Source organism: Meleagris gallopavo, chromosome 4, assembly GCF_000146605.3.
Source record: "Meleagris gallopavo isolate NT-WF06-2002-E0010 breed Aviagen turkey brand Nicholas breeding stock chromosome 4, Turkey_5.1, whole genome shotgun sequence".
Classification (NCBI taxonomy): domain Eukaryota; kingdom Metazoa; phylum Chordata; class Aves; order Galliformes; family Phasianidae; genus Meleagris; species Meleagris gallopavo.
Window position 1 is genome coordinate 17,792,892 of NC_015014.2, and position 16,489 is coordinate 17,809,380.

General features: G+C 45.8%; 2 protein-coding genes and 1 long non-coding RNA gene across 4 annotated transcripts; 2 read left to right on the forward strand and 1 right to left on the reverse strand.

Annotated features, from left to right (window-relative positions):
* Positions 1 to 5: 5 nt before the first annotated feature.
* On the forward strand, positions 6 to 16,035 carry IGFBP7 (insulin like growth factor binding protein 7; the record flags this gene model as incomplete). The annotated part of the gene is made up of 5 exons (XM_010709839.3): positions 6 to 57; positions 9,750 to 9,859; positions 11,026 to 11,142; positions 12,034 to 12,160; positions 13,264 to 16,035. Coding segments are annotated over 5 exons (426 nt in total), but the record flags the coding sequence as incomplete, so codon positions are not given.
* On the forward strand, positions 64 to 6,435 carry LOC109367216. Its single transcript, XR_002114098.1, has 2 exons — positions 64 to 2,856; positions 3,549 to 6,435. It is a non-coding gene; the product is annotated as an uncharacterized LOC109367216 (long non-coding RNA).
* On the reverse strand, positions 13,447 to 15,934 carry LOC104910598 (DNA-directed RNA polymerase II subunit RPB2-like). Of its 2 annotated transcripts, XM_010709687.3 has the most exons (3): positions 15,801 to 15,934; positions 14,833 to 15,028; positions 13,447 to 13,692 (listed from the first exon to the last, which is right to left on the reverse strand). In XM_010709687.3, exons 1-3 carry the CDS (start codon positions 15,878 to 15,880, stop codon positions 13,603 to 13,605), a joined length of 366 nt encoding a protein of 121 aa, XP_010707989.1. In that variant the 5' UTR covers positions 15,881 to 15,934; the 3' UTR covers positions 13,447 to 13,602. The 2 variants fall into 2 exon arrangements, with proteins under 2 accessions (XP_010707989.1, XP_019470152.1); XM_019614607.2 differs by lacking the exon at positions 15,801 to 15,934 and having other exon boundaries at positions 14,833 to 15,251.
* Positions 16,036 to 16,489: the final 454 nt, after the last annotated feature.

The following is a 16,489-nucleotide window of genomic DNA, read 5'->3' on the forward strand; positions in this document are numbered from 1 at the left end:
AGCAGAGCCGCGGCGCGCCCGCCACCAGCCAGCGCAGCAAGGGAGCCTGCGAGCAAGGTGCGGGGCACGGGGTGGGCGGCGGCATGGAGCGGGCGTGACAGGGAGCTGCTCGCTTTAGGGTTCCGCTGAGACCCGGTGTCCCCTGCCCGGAGCCGTAGCCAGCGGCTGCCTTGGTGCTAGGCTTGAGTCTCGCTCCAATATAGAAAGCAGTGCGGCTGTTCTCTCCTGTTTTCCAGCGGCGGTGTAACCGACACAGCCCCGCTGTTAGCGCTTGTCGGTGTTTTGCCCGCGATTCGTGTTGTGGGATGCTGTCACAGGGAGCAGAGGGGATGGATTCAGCAGAGGAAGCTTGCGAGCAGTAAAGATAAACATTCAGCTTAAATGGATGTGAAAGTCACAGAAGTTAAGAGCCAGCATTGGTGTCTCTGCCTTACTGTGGTTTGCCATTAAGACAGGCGGTGGATTTCTTCTGAGTCGCACATAGCTGTTGGTGCTCGCAACACTTGTAAGTGGGAGCTCAGTTCTTCCCAAGGCTTTGCTTAGAGTCGGTGCTCTAGATATAAGTGGTTCTGCTGCAGAGCCTCCACTAGCAATCCTGTTAGCATGGGAGAGCATTGTTCTGAATTTTCTGCTCTGGGTGTCTGTGTTAACAGGTATCTAAAGTCCACTCACAGTTGCTACAAGCATGAGCTATTAGGCAGGAAGCTTCTTCTGACCTGCCTGCCTTCAGCAGCTCACATAAGCCTTCATTCTCTGTCCATGATACTGACAGCTTCTCTGAAGAGGACCTCAGTTGCGGACGGCTACTGCATGCACAGAGACTGCATCCCTTCTTTGGAAGAGGTCCCTCTGGGTGTGCAGATGCGCAGCAGGGCATATGTATGGCCTAAGAACTCTGCTGGAATGTACTCCAGCAGTGATGTGATGTGCTGTCAGTAAAACGTTACTCTGGGCAGTCACTCTCCTTTTGAATCCTACTATTAGGAGAGCTCTTTCCCAGCATCTCAGAGGAGGGAGCAGAGCAGGAAAAGTGTGGGCTGCTCAGCAGTGGTCCAGCAGAGCCTGTTCTGTTCAGCCTTCTTTTGGCTGCACAGTCCTTTCTTGTACTGCTGTCCTTCTTCTGGGGGTATGTGTTGTGTGCTTGCAACTGCGGCCAGGATTCAGCTCACTTACCCGATGCTCAGACATCTGGAAGTGCTTGGTAGCCCACAGGGACTCACAGCAATTAAAACTTGGAGGGGGAGAGGCAGCGTAATCTCCACGCTGATTTTTGAAACAGTGGCAGGAGATGACAGCCATCCCATCAGGCCCTCATGGTACAGCCCTCCAGATAGAAGATAGCACTTTTCTGAATTTCTGGAAATTCTGGAAAAACATAAATGCTATGGAAGCTGGAGATCTAGCATGCAATCCCTAGGCTATCAGCTTTGTGTCATTTGGGAACAAGAGGGAGCAGCCTTTCAAGTCTGAGTAGAGATCCAGAAAAAACATATTTGTAGCAGACTGTTATTTCTAGGAGTTATTTTTGGTATTTGTGTGTGTGTGTATGCTTGCTTTTTGTTTAGCTTTGCTTGTTTGTTCATTCTATTTGAAAGTTCGTCCTGGAGAGGAGGAAATGGAGAGCTCTGACTGCTCTTGGCCTTCATTGTTGTCAGCAGGAAGGGAGGCAGCTGGGGATGAAGCATCTAGCGGAAGAGAGGAATGCATCTGTTGTTAGGTGCTCCCCTTCACCCACCCTTGCACTCCATGCTTAGGGTGGGGTAAGAGGTTAGGAGACAGGACACAAAGATGCAAGTGGGGGAAAATGCTACTGTTCTGTCCTTTACTCCATTCCTGCAACGGTTTGCCCAAACCTCACCTTGCAAGTAAAGTGAGTGACACTCAACACAGCCTTTTCTGCCTTGAAACGCATCCTTTGTGATGATCGCAGGGATCAGCCACAGGCACATAGAAGACTCGGGATCCTACTTCTTGTTTAACTGGGATAGCATCTCGTACCCATTCTTTTGCCTTGTCTCCCTCTCTGTCCCACGTGTACCAGGTATCCAGAGAGTTTGAAGGAAGTACACCTCCTGGAAGGGTCAGTCGCATTGATTTACTATAGGCAACACCATGTGGACATAGTAAGCCCACTTATTTAACTTTTCTTAAATGCTGGTTGACTCTCTTGAACAGTCTAATTTTAAGGCTTCATTAAGTATCTTCCTTCCAGAAGGAAGTATTACAGAGCAAGCTTTCATCTCTGCTGCGTGGCCACTTCTATGTGTACCAAAGTTCAATTTGAATAGTAGTGTCCAACAAAATTTCTCAGACATTGAAATGCACAGGAAGTGCCACTTGAATACATACGTTGGATTTCACAGAGATTTATTTGCCGAGTAAAACAGCCTATAAGCAGAGAACTCAGAAGGAATTATGTAAAGCTTAACATACAAAACTCCACTTAAGATGCAGAGATTTCTCAACAACAGATTTATTTCCAAGGAGCTAGAAGTTCATTAAAATGCTATTTGACAAAGCTGACAAAATATACAACTCCAGCTTGCCTACCACAGGGTTTTCTGTGCAACACTCTGCAGTTTCTGCTTGCTATCCAACAGCTGGGAACGACTTGGGGAATGAGCCAGTTCTTGGCTCTACATAGTGTGCTTGACCTTGTCCTCGTGATTCTTTTTCTGCTGCTTGTTTTCCAGACATCCCTAGTCTGACGCCTGTGTCCTTTGTACAAAAATAATGAACCCATGCAGAAAAAAGGATTTCCGTAGCAGCCAGAAGTTCCAGTTGGTGGGCAAAGGAAGTCAGCTGAGAAGAGCTTGAGAGGATGCAGGCAACCCTCTTTATACTAGCACTTAGCAGGTGCGGGGATCCAACCAGTCCTCTCCGGAATGGGTTGCACAGGGGCAGGACCATGGAAAAGGGTTGACGAAACGGATGTGTGGGAGCCTGCAGAGCTGCTCTGCGTGAGCAGCCAGTGTTACTGTGGTGCTCCTTGTAGCTTGGCTCATGTTTTGCCCATGTACGTGCTCTGAGTTGGCTCAGAGGCAAACTGACGTCACACAGGTATGCAAGGATGCTCAGGACAGACTCATGACTTCTTTAAATATTGGCTGCAACTAATTTTGCAGTGCACGTGCAAAAGCAATTTGCAGGTAGCTAGGACTCAGGTCAGGACAGCTGTGGTACCCAATGCCATGCAAAGCCACTTGCCACAAGGAATTAGGATTGTATGACTCATCTCAAGCCAGGCAGAACAGACCCTCAAAGCACAAACCCCCATCAAAATGTGAGAAGGCTTTTTGGCATGGTGATCTCTCTGAGCTGAAAAATACCAGGCATGCACTTGTTGACCAAACAGTGCAAGAAAGAACAAATCTCTCTGTGTCATTCTTATCGTTAGCTACCAGCAGATGTCTGCTTGAAGGAGCATGTTGTGACTGCTCGAAGTACTTCATTTCAGCCCAAGAATGAAGTCCCTGATTCTGATTCCAACAGGGCTGGGGATCTCTGGGTTGCTTCATTGTGACTGTCACAGCTTTCTCCTTCCATAGTGGAAGCCAGTTGCCTCAGACACAACACAATGCTGGGCTTCAGAGGATGGTGTTTCTCAGGGAGTTGGTGCTGGTTTGGACCTCGCTGCAAATGCTCCGTGGAGGTAAAAATGCAGGGGCAGATAACACAGAATCACAGAATGGCCACTTGGAATGTCAGTTGACCTCATCAGTGGCCTTGGTGCCCTATAAAGCTGTATCTGCTCTGCGGGTGGATTGTAGCTGAGTTCTCACAAGTCGCTTTTAAATCAAGAAACATAAATTTCTTCTGTTGGCGTGTTTCATCCAAATTCAACTGTTGAGATTTTGTCATCAGTATTTTGAGGGTTTTATTTGTTGTTTGAAGTTTTTTTTTTTTTTTTAAATCTACTACCAGAGTAGAGCAGAAACAGATGTGTTTGGGAAAAAATGCTGGGAGGTGACACACTTTTGTCACCGACATTGCCTCGTGTTCTCTTGATACAACTGCATTAAATTCAAAAAGCTTCCAAGTCTCTTAGATACCAGAGATCACAGTTCATATTAGATCACATTCTGCAAACAACTCCTCAGGATTTGTGCTTTTTAATTAACAAGTGGCTTAGATTTAGTCCTTTTCTACCATTCTTATTTTCCTGGGATATAAAGGACTTAAAATAATAGCTGCATTTTATGAGTTCTTTCTTCTTGCTGATGAAAGAGGATTAGGTAAGGTTTTGCTAAGAGGTTGGAAAATGAACTAAATCGCTTCATTCTCATGTGAAGCTGGTTTGGGTTTCTTTGGTGGGGGCCTTGCGGCAGTGGCCTGCTGCCCACTTTCTCACACCACAAAGACGAGCTTTGCATTTGAGGGTGGATCTTGCAAGCATCGTCATGCTGCATCCACAGATTGTGTGGCACAGCGTGTGCACAGTGTGGTTGCACAGGGGTTTTTTAGTGTGCTTTGGGGCACACAGTGAGGATGTGATGGGGTTTGGTGCGGTGCTTGCTTTTCCAGCACTCTGTACATTGAGATTTTGAGACAGTTACCAGGGCTGAAGTGTTGTGCTTGTATTTGAAAAATAATCAGCGATTATGGTGGATTTCTTTCCTGCTGTTGTAGTTGAATGCCCTTAATTCCTCCTTAAAAGGCGTTTAGTTGTTTGAGAAGTTTTGGGTTCACTGGAGTTTAACACACGTTAAGTTTTTATGGTTACGGTGCTAAAATCATAATAGGGAGTCTGTTTAGTGTATTACTCAGCAGCTCAGCATATAAGCTGGTATGCTTCTGGGAGAGCACCAGTATGGCTGGGAGTGTGCAATGCTTCCGCTGTCCAAGAGGATCCCATGTTTTACCTGTGTCTTCATTCCTAATCATCACAGAAAACTAAATATCACCGGGAAGGAATGATTTCAGATCAGCAAATTCCTTCCCATGTTTGTTTTTCTGCTGCTGGAAAGGCATGCTGTGTTTAAAAAAAATGCGTTTAATCCGCTGTTGGACTGAAGCTCTTTGAGGTTCATACTAAACAGGAGATTATCAAGTAACGAGTCTAATCAGGTTGGACTTTTCAAAGCTCTGAGTGCTTTACCGTGAATAAATGCTGCCATGCCTAATTTCCACATCTCCCAGCCCTCACAGTGCCTAACGAAAAGGCTTTTGGAAGGAGGTGAAAGTGATTTCCTCTTCTTATGCTAAGGTGGGCATCTCCTTTGGGCTGGGCATTCTGTTCTCAGAGCTCTTCCTGTAATTCCTTGGACTCTTCAAGGCCTGGTACGAGGAGAGGGAGAAGTAATATCTGAAGGAGGTAAAAAAGGATGCTTGTAGTCACCCAGGCACTCGGGGAATGGGGAAGGACAGAAAATGCTTATACTTTCCATCAGCTATTGCCTCTCAGTGCTTTTTCCTGAGAAGGAGCAGCTAAGGGCGTGTGAGCTAGAACTAGCAAATGCTGCTTACAGAAAGTTCCCCTTCTCCATATAAAGGAATTTTGAAGGGAAAATACTTTCCCAGCGACTCAAGAGGTTGTAGTCAGTCTGTTTTCAGGCTTGCAAGAGGTTGCAAGCTGTCTAGCTTTTACTTTGTTGTTGCAAAATGAGTGTTCCCAGTCTGTATCTTATCCAGGGCTCCAGCAAAGCAGTGCAGCACTCAGGAGGGCTGGCTGAGAACCAGGCTGACGCCCACGCTTCGGTGTGTGGTACACTGCTTCATTTTTTAGCTTTCGGAACTTCCCACACGCATCCAAATACCAGGGGCCTCAGTGCTTAGCCCCAGGCCCATTTTTGTCTTCAGTGCCAAACCTGCAGCTCCTTTGATTTTTATCAGTGGAGTTGTTGCTTTGGTTGCTGGCGCATGGTTTGTGCATTAACAAAGTCTGGGTCCTTTTATCTTAAAGAATTCGAATGTTTTGCTCAGAGAGGCAAAAGCATGCAGGAAGAGGGAGTGTCTAGTTGGATTCCCAGCGGAGGCTTGGGAAGGACAGCCAAGCCCACCAGCATGCCTGATCTTTGCTCTTTGACAATTCAGTGCGAGGTTTTTGGTGCTGACGGTGGAAGATCAAGAATTTAAAAGGCTGAATTGCTGTATATTGACTTCTAGACATTATGAAGTATCTTTGAGGCTTCTCTGAAGGCCTTACTGCCTCGCAGATTGTTCCTTGTGAGTTTGGAGTGGCCCTGTGGTCTGTGAGGCTTTGCTTCCCCTGTGACCAGGCACTTGCCCCTCAGTGGCTGTAGGATTGTCCCTGCATTTGTAAGGTGGGGACAGAGCAAGGGGCAGCTCTAGTGTGCTGAGTTCAGTTGTGGGCCCCACACAGCCAGAAAGACATCTGTCGCCTGAAACACTGCAGGCCCCGAGCTGTGTCTGGAGCACAAGTCTTATGGGAAGCAGCTGAGGGAGCTGGGGTTGCTCAACCTGGAGAAGAAGAGGCTCAGGGGAGACCTTATGGCTCTCTGCAGCTGCCTGAAAGGAGGTTGTGGTGAGGTGGGGGTCCGACTCTTCTCCCTGGTAACAGCAGTAGGCCAAGAGGGAATGGTCTTATCTTTTGCCAGGGAATACTCAGGTTGAATTTAGGAAACGTCTCTGAAAGAGTAGACACACGCTGGCACAGGCTGCCCAGGGAGGTGATGCAGTCACCGTTCCTGGAGATGTTTAGGAACCATGGACGTGTGGCTCTGAGGAAAGTGGTTAGTGGGTATGGTGGGGATGGGCTAGGGCTTGGACTGGATGGTCTTAGAGGTCTTTTCCAGCCTTAATGATTCTGTGATTCTAGAGGTGGTGGAACTGAACTTCACCCAGAGGGAGCTTCGGTGACCCTGAGTAGGAATGCACCATCCCTGTGGTGTGAGTAAGGGATGGATGGGTGGGCTGGGATGGGAGCTTCATCGAGGGAGTCACAGGCTCTGCCATATGCTGCTTTAGAAGAAAAGCAACTGAATAATAACCATGGGGACTCCTCTCTGAGTGCTGACATAATGCAGATCATCAGCTCTCTGTTACTGGCAGAACAAACAAGCCCCACATGCATAGGCTCCTCGCCCAGAGTGAATGAGCACAGTGCATGGGCTCTGTATATAAGCCCTTTCCCGGGCCAGAGAGAGCTATTTATCTTGCAAACAATGATGAGAGACACAGGGAAATGCCTGGAGTGCCTGTGGAGAGCAGCTGATGTCTATCACCAGTCTATGGTGTCCTGTCAGCCAAAGGAGCATCTGTGCATTCAGGGTAAGTAGCAGCAGGCTGCACTGCATGGGACACAGAGCCCCTGAGTCAGCCTCCGGTGGAAAGCAGAGACCACTCAGCCAGGCTGATGTCTCCATCATCTGGGCCTGAGTTCTGCTCTCGGTGACTGTTTTCATCAGCTAGTGCAACCTGCAAGTTCCCAGCCCAAGGGAAGCATACAGAGGAAGGTTCCTTTTCATGGGCAGTCCTGTAAGTGAAACAACTGGAGCTCAAAGAGGCAGGAGTAAGATAAAGACCAGAGAGCATTCTTGCTGGCACGAATCAACTCTTACTCTGTACGAGGTGGGATCGTTTCTGGTTCTGCTGTGCACATGGTGGCATTGCTCCATATGTGAGATCCTCTAAGCGAGGGGGGTCACTTGAAAGAGTGAATGTGTTCGCATTGTCTGAAGACCATGGAAGGCTCAGGCATTCCCTGCCTTATGTCTCATTGCAGGGTCCCACTTCTCCTGCCCATCCCTGGGGTAGGGTCTACTTAAGGAGGCTGTAGGAGAGAATGTGATGCGGTGTCAGCTCACTGAGGGGGTGTAACTACTGCTGCATCACTGCAGTCTGTTGTGACTCTGCTTTAAATCTGTTGACTTCTTGGCCTTTCTCGTTTATTTTTAGTGGAGGATGAAGCCCAACTCTAGACCTTTGGAAATCTGGATTAAAGTAAAATATCCCAGGAGACCAAACTGACTCTTCCCACGGCACTGTTGCATCTTTTTAGGATCTTTATTCCATCTTGGTCTTAGGACTGTCTCAGATGGAGACAGAGGCCTGTGAATGCTTCCTGTTCATTTTGCAGCCAAAGGCAGAGTTTCACATTCCTCACCGTTAGAACAAGATATGCATCCTAAGCTTGGGGATGCCCCGTGATGGCCAAGCTCTTATCGTGCTTTGGCTGCTGTGCTAAACCAGTCAGAGATTTAGCCATAAATGAACCAGATTAACAGCGTCTTGAAGTCACTGTCAGGCTCTTAATGTAAGACTCAGAGTCTCTTCATTTCTGCAGTGGCAGATTGTGGCAGTTTTGTAGCAGCTGTGGTTTTTTTCTGTCTGATGGAGAACTCTAGCAACTGGTGATAAAGAAGGTGTTATACTGGGATGAATGTAGCCCTTCCTGCTGGGTAGCCTTGAAATCTTCCCTGGGAAGTGTGCCTTGCAGTCAGTGGATTTTGCATGGTTGGAGCATCACGTGTATTTTGGGAGGTCCTTGTAGGGTGTGAGGTGAACTAAGCAGCCTGGAGACTTGCTGAGCACCCCATTGTTTAAGGGACACCAGAAAAACAATGGCTGATGTCCTGAGGAAGTGGCTGTGCTGAGGAAGGGGAGCAGAGTGTGTGACCTGTGCTGGCCCTGCTGTGGGGACAGATGTGACTTTGAAACACCCCTCTCCTGGTCCATGCCCAATCTCTGCAGCAGCATAGCCAGCAACAGGTTAAGCTAGATAATGAAGCACTGAATAAATCATTTTCTCAGCTCACAGAATCTGTTCTGCACGAGTGGATTGTAGTATTTGTGAGGAAGCCTGGTACCTGGTTTACTTTACTGATCACAAGATGTGGTTTTAACAGTCTGCAAAGGGTGCACAGATAGCTTCTGTGCTGCTGCCTCTTGTTAAATGCAGGAGGACTGGGATAACTCTGTGAGGGTGGATGTGGACTGCTGTGAGATAGACCTAAATGCTGCTTTGGGGGGCAGGGTGCATGTGCAGGCTGGGGCAGGGCCCTTGTTTCCACAGGAAATGCCTTCTGGTGAAGAGAAGTCTACCTCTTCAGTGCAGAAGGGGAAAATCGCCTGTGTTCTTCAAGCTGTCAATAAGTGGAAATAAACACTATGGGCTCCATTGGTCTGCACTTCCTCTTATGGGACATTAATAGCCGCGTTTTGCAAAGCAGCAGTGGTTCCCCCATTAAAGAGGGATAAAACAGAAACACAATTCTTCCCTTTGTGGGATATGGGTTACGTCTCGGACGTTTTCCAGCCTGAGGGGTAAACATCTCTTAGGCAGAGCTGCAAAACAGCTTTGCTCACGTCAGGCTTTGAAAGCAACTCCTCATTTAATTTTAACCAGAGGTTGGCACTCCTGGGGAAAGCAGAGCTCTGCACTCACCTGGTTCTTTCTCAGATCCCCTCCAGGGAGAGCTCTGCCACCCTCCTCAGTCAGCCCCCTTTGGCTGAGTGTTGCACAAAGGTAGCCTTGGATTCTGCTAGCCAACTGCCACAGGCTGTGCTGCATATTAAAATCATGCTGGGAGAAGATAGCAGCAAAGCAATCTCTGGCATGGGAGATTAATTGAGACCCCTCTGTTTCCCAGGAAGTTTGGAATGGAGGTCCTTTTTCTCTGTGCCATCTGTGTTGAAGTTGCACTTGGTGACCATGTGGTACACAAAGATGGCACAAGCCAAGGAGGCACCCTCCTCACCTGGTCCTCAAAACCCATCAGAAGTGACAGGCCCCACGGTAAAGGCCTTGCAATCACCCAGTGCTTAGAATTGTTTCTTTCTTTTTGCAGGACCCTCCATTGTGACCCCTCCTAAGGACATCTGGAATGTGACAGGAGCACAGATCTACCTGAGCTGTGAAGTCATTGGCATCCCAACACCTGTCCTCATCTGGAACAAGGTAAGGGCCTTGCTAGGGCCTCTTAATGTCTAGCAAAGTTAACGTAGCTGAGACTGCTTAGTAAGCAAGAGGACATAAAGTCATAGGAAATTGCTCATAGAAGTTCACATTTTTGATGAGGTCTCCCATCTGTGCAGTTCCTTTCCACCCCTAAACATCTGGCTTTGCTTAATTTATCTTTAATCATCTCTTTTTCCAAACTTGTGTTGGTCTCAGCACGGAACAGGGCTTGTGTTTTTCCTGGTGTTCAGAGCATGTAGGCAGTGTCCCTTGACCTGCTGTCACCCTGCTGACGGCAGTGACTGAGGCAGCTGGACACAGCTGACCTAGCATGAGGCACTGGAGCATGGGACAGTTATTTCCGATATAGCAGGCAGCGTGCTGATTGAGGCAAGGTGCTGGTAATACCTGGCTCAGAGCAGGGACCAGTCTTGAGCGGCGAAGATCCCAGCCACAGGACTCAAGAAACTGTGACCCTGGCTTGCTCAGATAGCAAGCAGCAGAGAATAACTCACTCTGAGCACACTACTGCTGCTCTTTCACTAACGCTGCCCACCTGGAGGAATGCTAGGCTTGCTGCAGCAGAAATATGTGGGTGCTGTCCCTGATCTGCATTTAGGGTAGGTCATAAGGCACAGACCATTCCTGGAACAATGTTCACACATTTAATTTTCTCCCGCTGCCACACTAAAATAATGGGATCATCAGGAAAGGTGTGTGTGGACCACAGTCAGCTCCTGCTGGCCCCTCCAAGCCAGAAGGCAGCTGCTGCAGGCTGCCAAGCTGGATTCATGCATGGGTGCCAGCAGCTGCAGGTGGCTGAATCCTTCTTAGTGGGAGCATCACCAAATAGCTTAAACACTCCTGTGGAAGTGTGCACAAATATTCTGTGAAATAAAATCAGTGCGGGGCATGTTTACAGTACCCAGCAGCAAGCACACCAGAAAGTTGTGCTGCTCTTTCTGTTCCCACAGAGGCAAGGGAAATACAGCCCTAGTGCACACGTTGGAGCTGCACTGCACATGGAATAAGATTAAATATCAGCACTAGAAAAATACTGCTTCCACACAAAATGTAGTCATACAGAACTAATGTTGAGCTTGTTGTTAGAAGTTCTAGCATAAATAAGACCCCAAACCCTCACACCTTTCTGACTTTCTGTTTAGATCATTCAAGGACAGTATGGTATCCAGAGAATGGAGCTTCTGCCTGGCGACCGAGAAAATCTGGCTATTCAGACCCGAGGGGGCCCTGAGAAACATGAAGTGACTGGCTGGGTACTGGTAAGTATTTGTGCAGACTGTTTGCAAACAGTGCAGTTTGCAAACAACCCGTTTACAGAAGATGTATTGCAATGGATAAGGTCACTTAGAGGAAAAGAATGTCTGTGTCTAGAAAGTAATCAGTACAGAAGGCCTAAGATGCCCTCATCTGAGATTGAGCAGCTGTCATTGCTCCAGTGACACACACCATCTGCTGCAGAATAGCACAGTGCAGAAGCCATCAGCTGTCACAGAGCAGACTTCTTGAGGTAGCAGAGTACCTGCAGGCCAATGACCAATTGCCACATTTTAAAGGGAAGCATGAGGGAGTGAACTGCTCTGCATCCCAGTAAGGGAATTGCATCAGTAAGTACGATGGCTCCCAGCTGCAGAGAATCTGGCATAGGCCAGGCAAAGTGGTTCCTGCAACACATGCCAAAGCAGAGGTGGAAACAGAAAGGGAAAATTTTGAGCCAGTCATTTTGCAGAACTAACTGCCTAGATGCAGAATGTTATTGGAAGGATTTTTTTTTTTAATTCCTGCTTCCGGGCTCTTGCCAAGTGTGTAGGGCTCCAACATAGCTCCAAACTAAGTAAATGCTAAAAGAGTGGGAGTGTTACAGCATGCTCAGTTTGGCCTAGCAAACTGCAGCAATGCTAGGCTGAAGCCCAAGAGCAGCTTGTCCCATGGTGCTGAATATCACCACAATATGAACCAAACAGCTGTTCAGAGCAGGCAGAAGCAACTGTGCAATCAGTATGGTCTCTAACAGATACTTTTTCTTTTCTGCTAATCCCATTATTTAATTAGGAAATTAACAACTTACTTCTACCATGAGGTATTTTTTTTTTGTAAGTATCACTGCTTCTTCACAGGATACTTAACTGGGGAGGGGGTGTTTCTTTCCCTAGATATCTCCTCTGAGCAAAGAAGATGCTGGAGAATATGAATGTCACGCATCAAATGCCAAAGGAGAGGCAACAGCTTCTGCAAAAATTCATGTTGTGGAAACTCTGCATGAAATAGCCCTGACAAAGGGTAAGTAGTGTGGTTGAGCATTCAGTAGCTCTCTCTCCCCTCTCGGCTTAATTAATTACTTGATCCAGACAGTTCCTATTTAATAGTGTCAGATTCAGATGCAGCTTCTGGTAGGTTTGAGAGGACACTGCCAGCCCATCTCTTGCTAGAGTTCTCGGAGTGTTGTCAAATAACCCGAAATGCTGTAAAGTACTGGAGATTAAGATGCCAAATGAAAAACAGCTTTTGGGTAGATAGTGGGTTTTTTTTTCTATAGCACCTTTCATTGTTTTTCTAGCCCTTAATTGGTACCCTTCTTCCCATGTTCTCAAAACATTTCCAAGCCTGCCCATTTCATCTGGAAGCAGGATTGACATAACCATCCCAAGAACAGGAAGGTCAAGCACTCCAAATTCTTTAATCTTTCTTTACTTTAAATGGAGTGGCTTTAAGAGAAGGATAAATCTGGGTCTTTGTATTCCTGAATAGCTGAAAGGCTTTTGGACAATATTAACAGCATTTGGTGTTGAAGTAACAGAACGAAATGAATCCTAGCATCACTTTAAGCATAGCAGCCTCCACCATGGGTTTTTAGCCAGTCTCTCTTTTCAGACATCATTCTTATGGCTAGTACTGAGTTGTGCCACAAATAGCAGGAACTTGTGAGCTAGAATTTAATATAGAGTTACTGAGAGGGAGAGCAAGGGTGGAGTGCTGCATGTGTTGCTTTGTAGTTTACGTCTTCTGTGCACACAGCTACTGCTGTTTCTTGTCAGCTATAGGAAAGCTCCCAAGTAAGCAGTCCGTAGCTAAGCAATAAGCTGGCAGGCCCCCATTTTTTTGAGAAAGAGCTGATAATATTAATGGATTATTTTTGGATGGAACAGACTGCTCCATAGCTATATGCCACGCCCTTAGGGAGGCAGTGACTGATTTCTCAGTGATCTCAACCCAGAAAAATGCCACCTATCACCCTCCCGCTGCAGCTGGGAGTCCTCACGTGGGGAGGGAAAGAAAGCCCCTCAGATAAGACATCAGAAAATTCACTTCCTGGGCTGCTGTCCGAGCTCTGACATTACCCCTTGAAACGGTGTGCAGCATAACATGTTTCTGTTTTTCCACAGATGATGGTGCAGAGCTGTGATGTGACGACTTGCACTTATGCACCGTTTTAAGTTAGTATTTTGGAAAGCTGCAGCCTCAGGCTTTTTCTAGCTCACTAATCATTCTCTTACCTCCTTTACTCTTTGATTACCCATTTGCTTGCACACTTCCTTTGCAGATATACAAATAAAGAGATTCACGAGTTCGATTACAAATTTTAATTCTATTTACAGGAAATAAACATACTTTTAAAGAGCACACAGCTGATGAGTAAGACTATTTTAAACACAACCTACACAAAATGAAACAAAATCTGAATACTTCAGTCTCACATTTTAAAAAAAAACCTCTTTAAGAAGCTAAACACTCATCATCCGAGGTGCAATGCTCATAGACATCAGCTCTTGGAAGAGGAGTTTGCAGGCGTAGGGCATTCGAACCAAAGATATCTGGGAAGAGATTTCAAGAGTTGTGATAGATTGATAAGCACTCCTAAAGCATCAAATAACTACCCTGCTTGAGACCAGTTTTTTGACTCCAAACTGGATCTGAGTTATTCTATCAAACACAAAACAAGGTACGTTTAACTTGGGTATAAAGAAAACGTCTTTTTACAGCAATTTCCAAGAGAGCTGGTGGAAGCCCCATTCCTGGAGACATTAAAAGCCAGGCTGGATGAGGCTTTGAGCAACCTGATATAGCTGTTCCTGTCATTGCAGGGGAGTTGGACCAGATGGCCTTTAAAGGGTCTCTTCCAACTCTATGGATTCTATGATTCTGAATCACGCATGAACGCATTTTACAAGGATTGCTTAAGGACAGCAATGAAGCAAGAGGGAAGCAGACTCTATAGAGTCTACAAAACAGCTATCCTGAATTAAGTTTTTCAACAGAAAAAAAAACATGGCAGCCAGGGGATCTGATCTTCAATAAAAGTAATTTAAACAGGGGCACATTTGCACAGCAAAGCCTGCCTCCTATGCAGTAACTACAATGCAGTAACTACAGTTAAGATTTCCAGCACACAATCCTACAAGCACCAGTTAGTTCCCAGCACACCAACAAACCTATTTAAAGTTATTCTTTTTATCTCTGCTGCCAATTTGCCTTGACACAGCTCTGTAGCTATGCACACACTATAGAACAAACACTAAATAATAATTACTGAACAAAAAAAGCACATGCTATAAATAATCATGAAAAAAGTGCTACACAAAAGACCTCCCATGGGAACTCCGCTCTCAGGCATAAAGTATCTGCATGGGGACAACCACAGTTCTACATTGCTGCAATTTGGAGTTTTACTGTTTAATACTCTAAAAATAAACTCTCCAACTGTTCGCTTCTGAAATCTCTCCACTGCAAAATAGTTGAGCAGCATTTCCTGCCAAGCGACGGGCCAACGGTCTAAGAGGAAACATCCAAATCAACTAGGACACTATAAACATTTAAGTAAGTAGTTATGAAGCTAAAAAAGCACTTGTTATCATGTTTCTTTCAACATTTTCGTTTAAACATAACTTCTCCCTCCTCCTGGTCACGGGAGTCACATTTCCTCTGAGTCACTGGATGGTGAAGCCCACACTTACCTGTGTTTTATTTCGGCATCCTCGGCATTCATATGTGTGAGTCCTTGTGTTTGCAATTGCCATGATCCCACAGAGGTTACATACATGGACTTGGTATGGGTCTGATGCCTCAAACAACCTCTCTCTCAAGAACTGTGCTGCTCCATGGGCAATCTGACAATCTCGTTCCATTTCTCCAAAACGAAGGCCACCATCACTAGGTACAAAAAAAACAAAACAAATTTTTTGAGTTCTCTGGCACAATACATCAGTGCTTGTTGCTACAACAAGTAACCTGACAGAACAGCAATATTCCAACGCAACAGTAAATCTGGGCATTAATTTTCCTTTGTGAATAAAAATGTTGTAAATAAATGCTAACACAATCATTGTTAACTGCTGCAGGCACATGGCTAAGTATTTGTAAAGCAGCTATCAGATACCAAACAGATACAGTACAACTATATAGCAAAGTGTTTCAAACCATTAAATCATCCTCTACTCCTCTATGCTGGTTCGACACACGGACAATCACTTACCCATCACTACCATGGGTAAAACAGACCCAATTTGGTTAAAAAAAAAAAAAAATTTTTTTCAAAACAGCAAGATAACAAGAAACTGCGACAACACTGAAAACAATTTCTTCCCTCCTATCCCTTCTTCTCTGGCACAACATCATTCCTTCGCTTCTGGATTTTCTTTATACCTCCTCCTCCTCTACAAGTAAAACACTTGGTTTCTGCTGCTCCTTCTTCCTCAGACTGTTCCAACATGCATCTTCCCAGCAGAACTCTGTTCTCCTCTAGCTGCTGTAGCATAGGTGCTTTCCGTGGGGCGCAGTCGTTCTGGAACAGACTGCTCCAGCAGCCACAGTTCCTGACAGACTACAGACTCCAGTGTGGGCTTCGCTCCACAGAAAAAGCAGCTAACTTGGCAGCTAAAGACTCCAAAGGGAAGAGCATATAGAAAATAATAAACATCCTTACCGCGATCTTCCTTCCATGGGCTGTCTGTTAAGTATCTGGATGGGCCCTCTTGCACGAGAATGGATTTTGTCATCTACCATGTGCTTCAGCCGCTGATAATATGTAGGACCAATGAAGATCTGTGATGTGATTTTTCGCCCAGTGAAGCCATTGTAGAGGACCTAAAGCAGTCAATGCAATCACTGAACCATAAGCCTTACTGTCTGCCAAGCATATTAAAAATACAATGAATTGATATTTTGGTTGTACCTCATTTCCTCTTAAATGATAACCGTAATCTGATAGAAGATTGGAAATCTTCTGCACATTGACAGCATCATTAAATGGCGTAGCATCACCAATTTCTCCCTTGTTTGCTGACACCTACAGAGAAAAGATTTGCAAAAGCTTGTCAGATTTCTCAGCATCAAGCAAAACATATCAAATAATTTTAGCTATTAATGCCAGAACTTGAGATTTCCCCACCCATGATAGTGCTATATCTTCTTTTGGTATCAGCTACAAAATTTAGCTGAGGTTTTCAAAACTGGACAGTATCAACAATTTTCTACTCTTTTTTTCTAGGTTACAGGATATGTTTGGAATAAAAGCAACAGATGATTTGCTGGACAAAATTTACAAGATTGTAGGTCCCCCAGGAAACTTTTCTATTTGCCATTAAGTAAATGGAGAACAATCTTTTTTTTTTT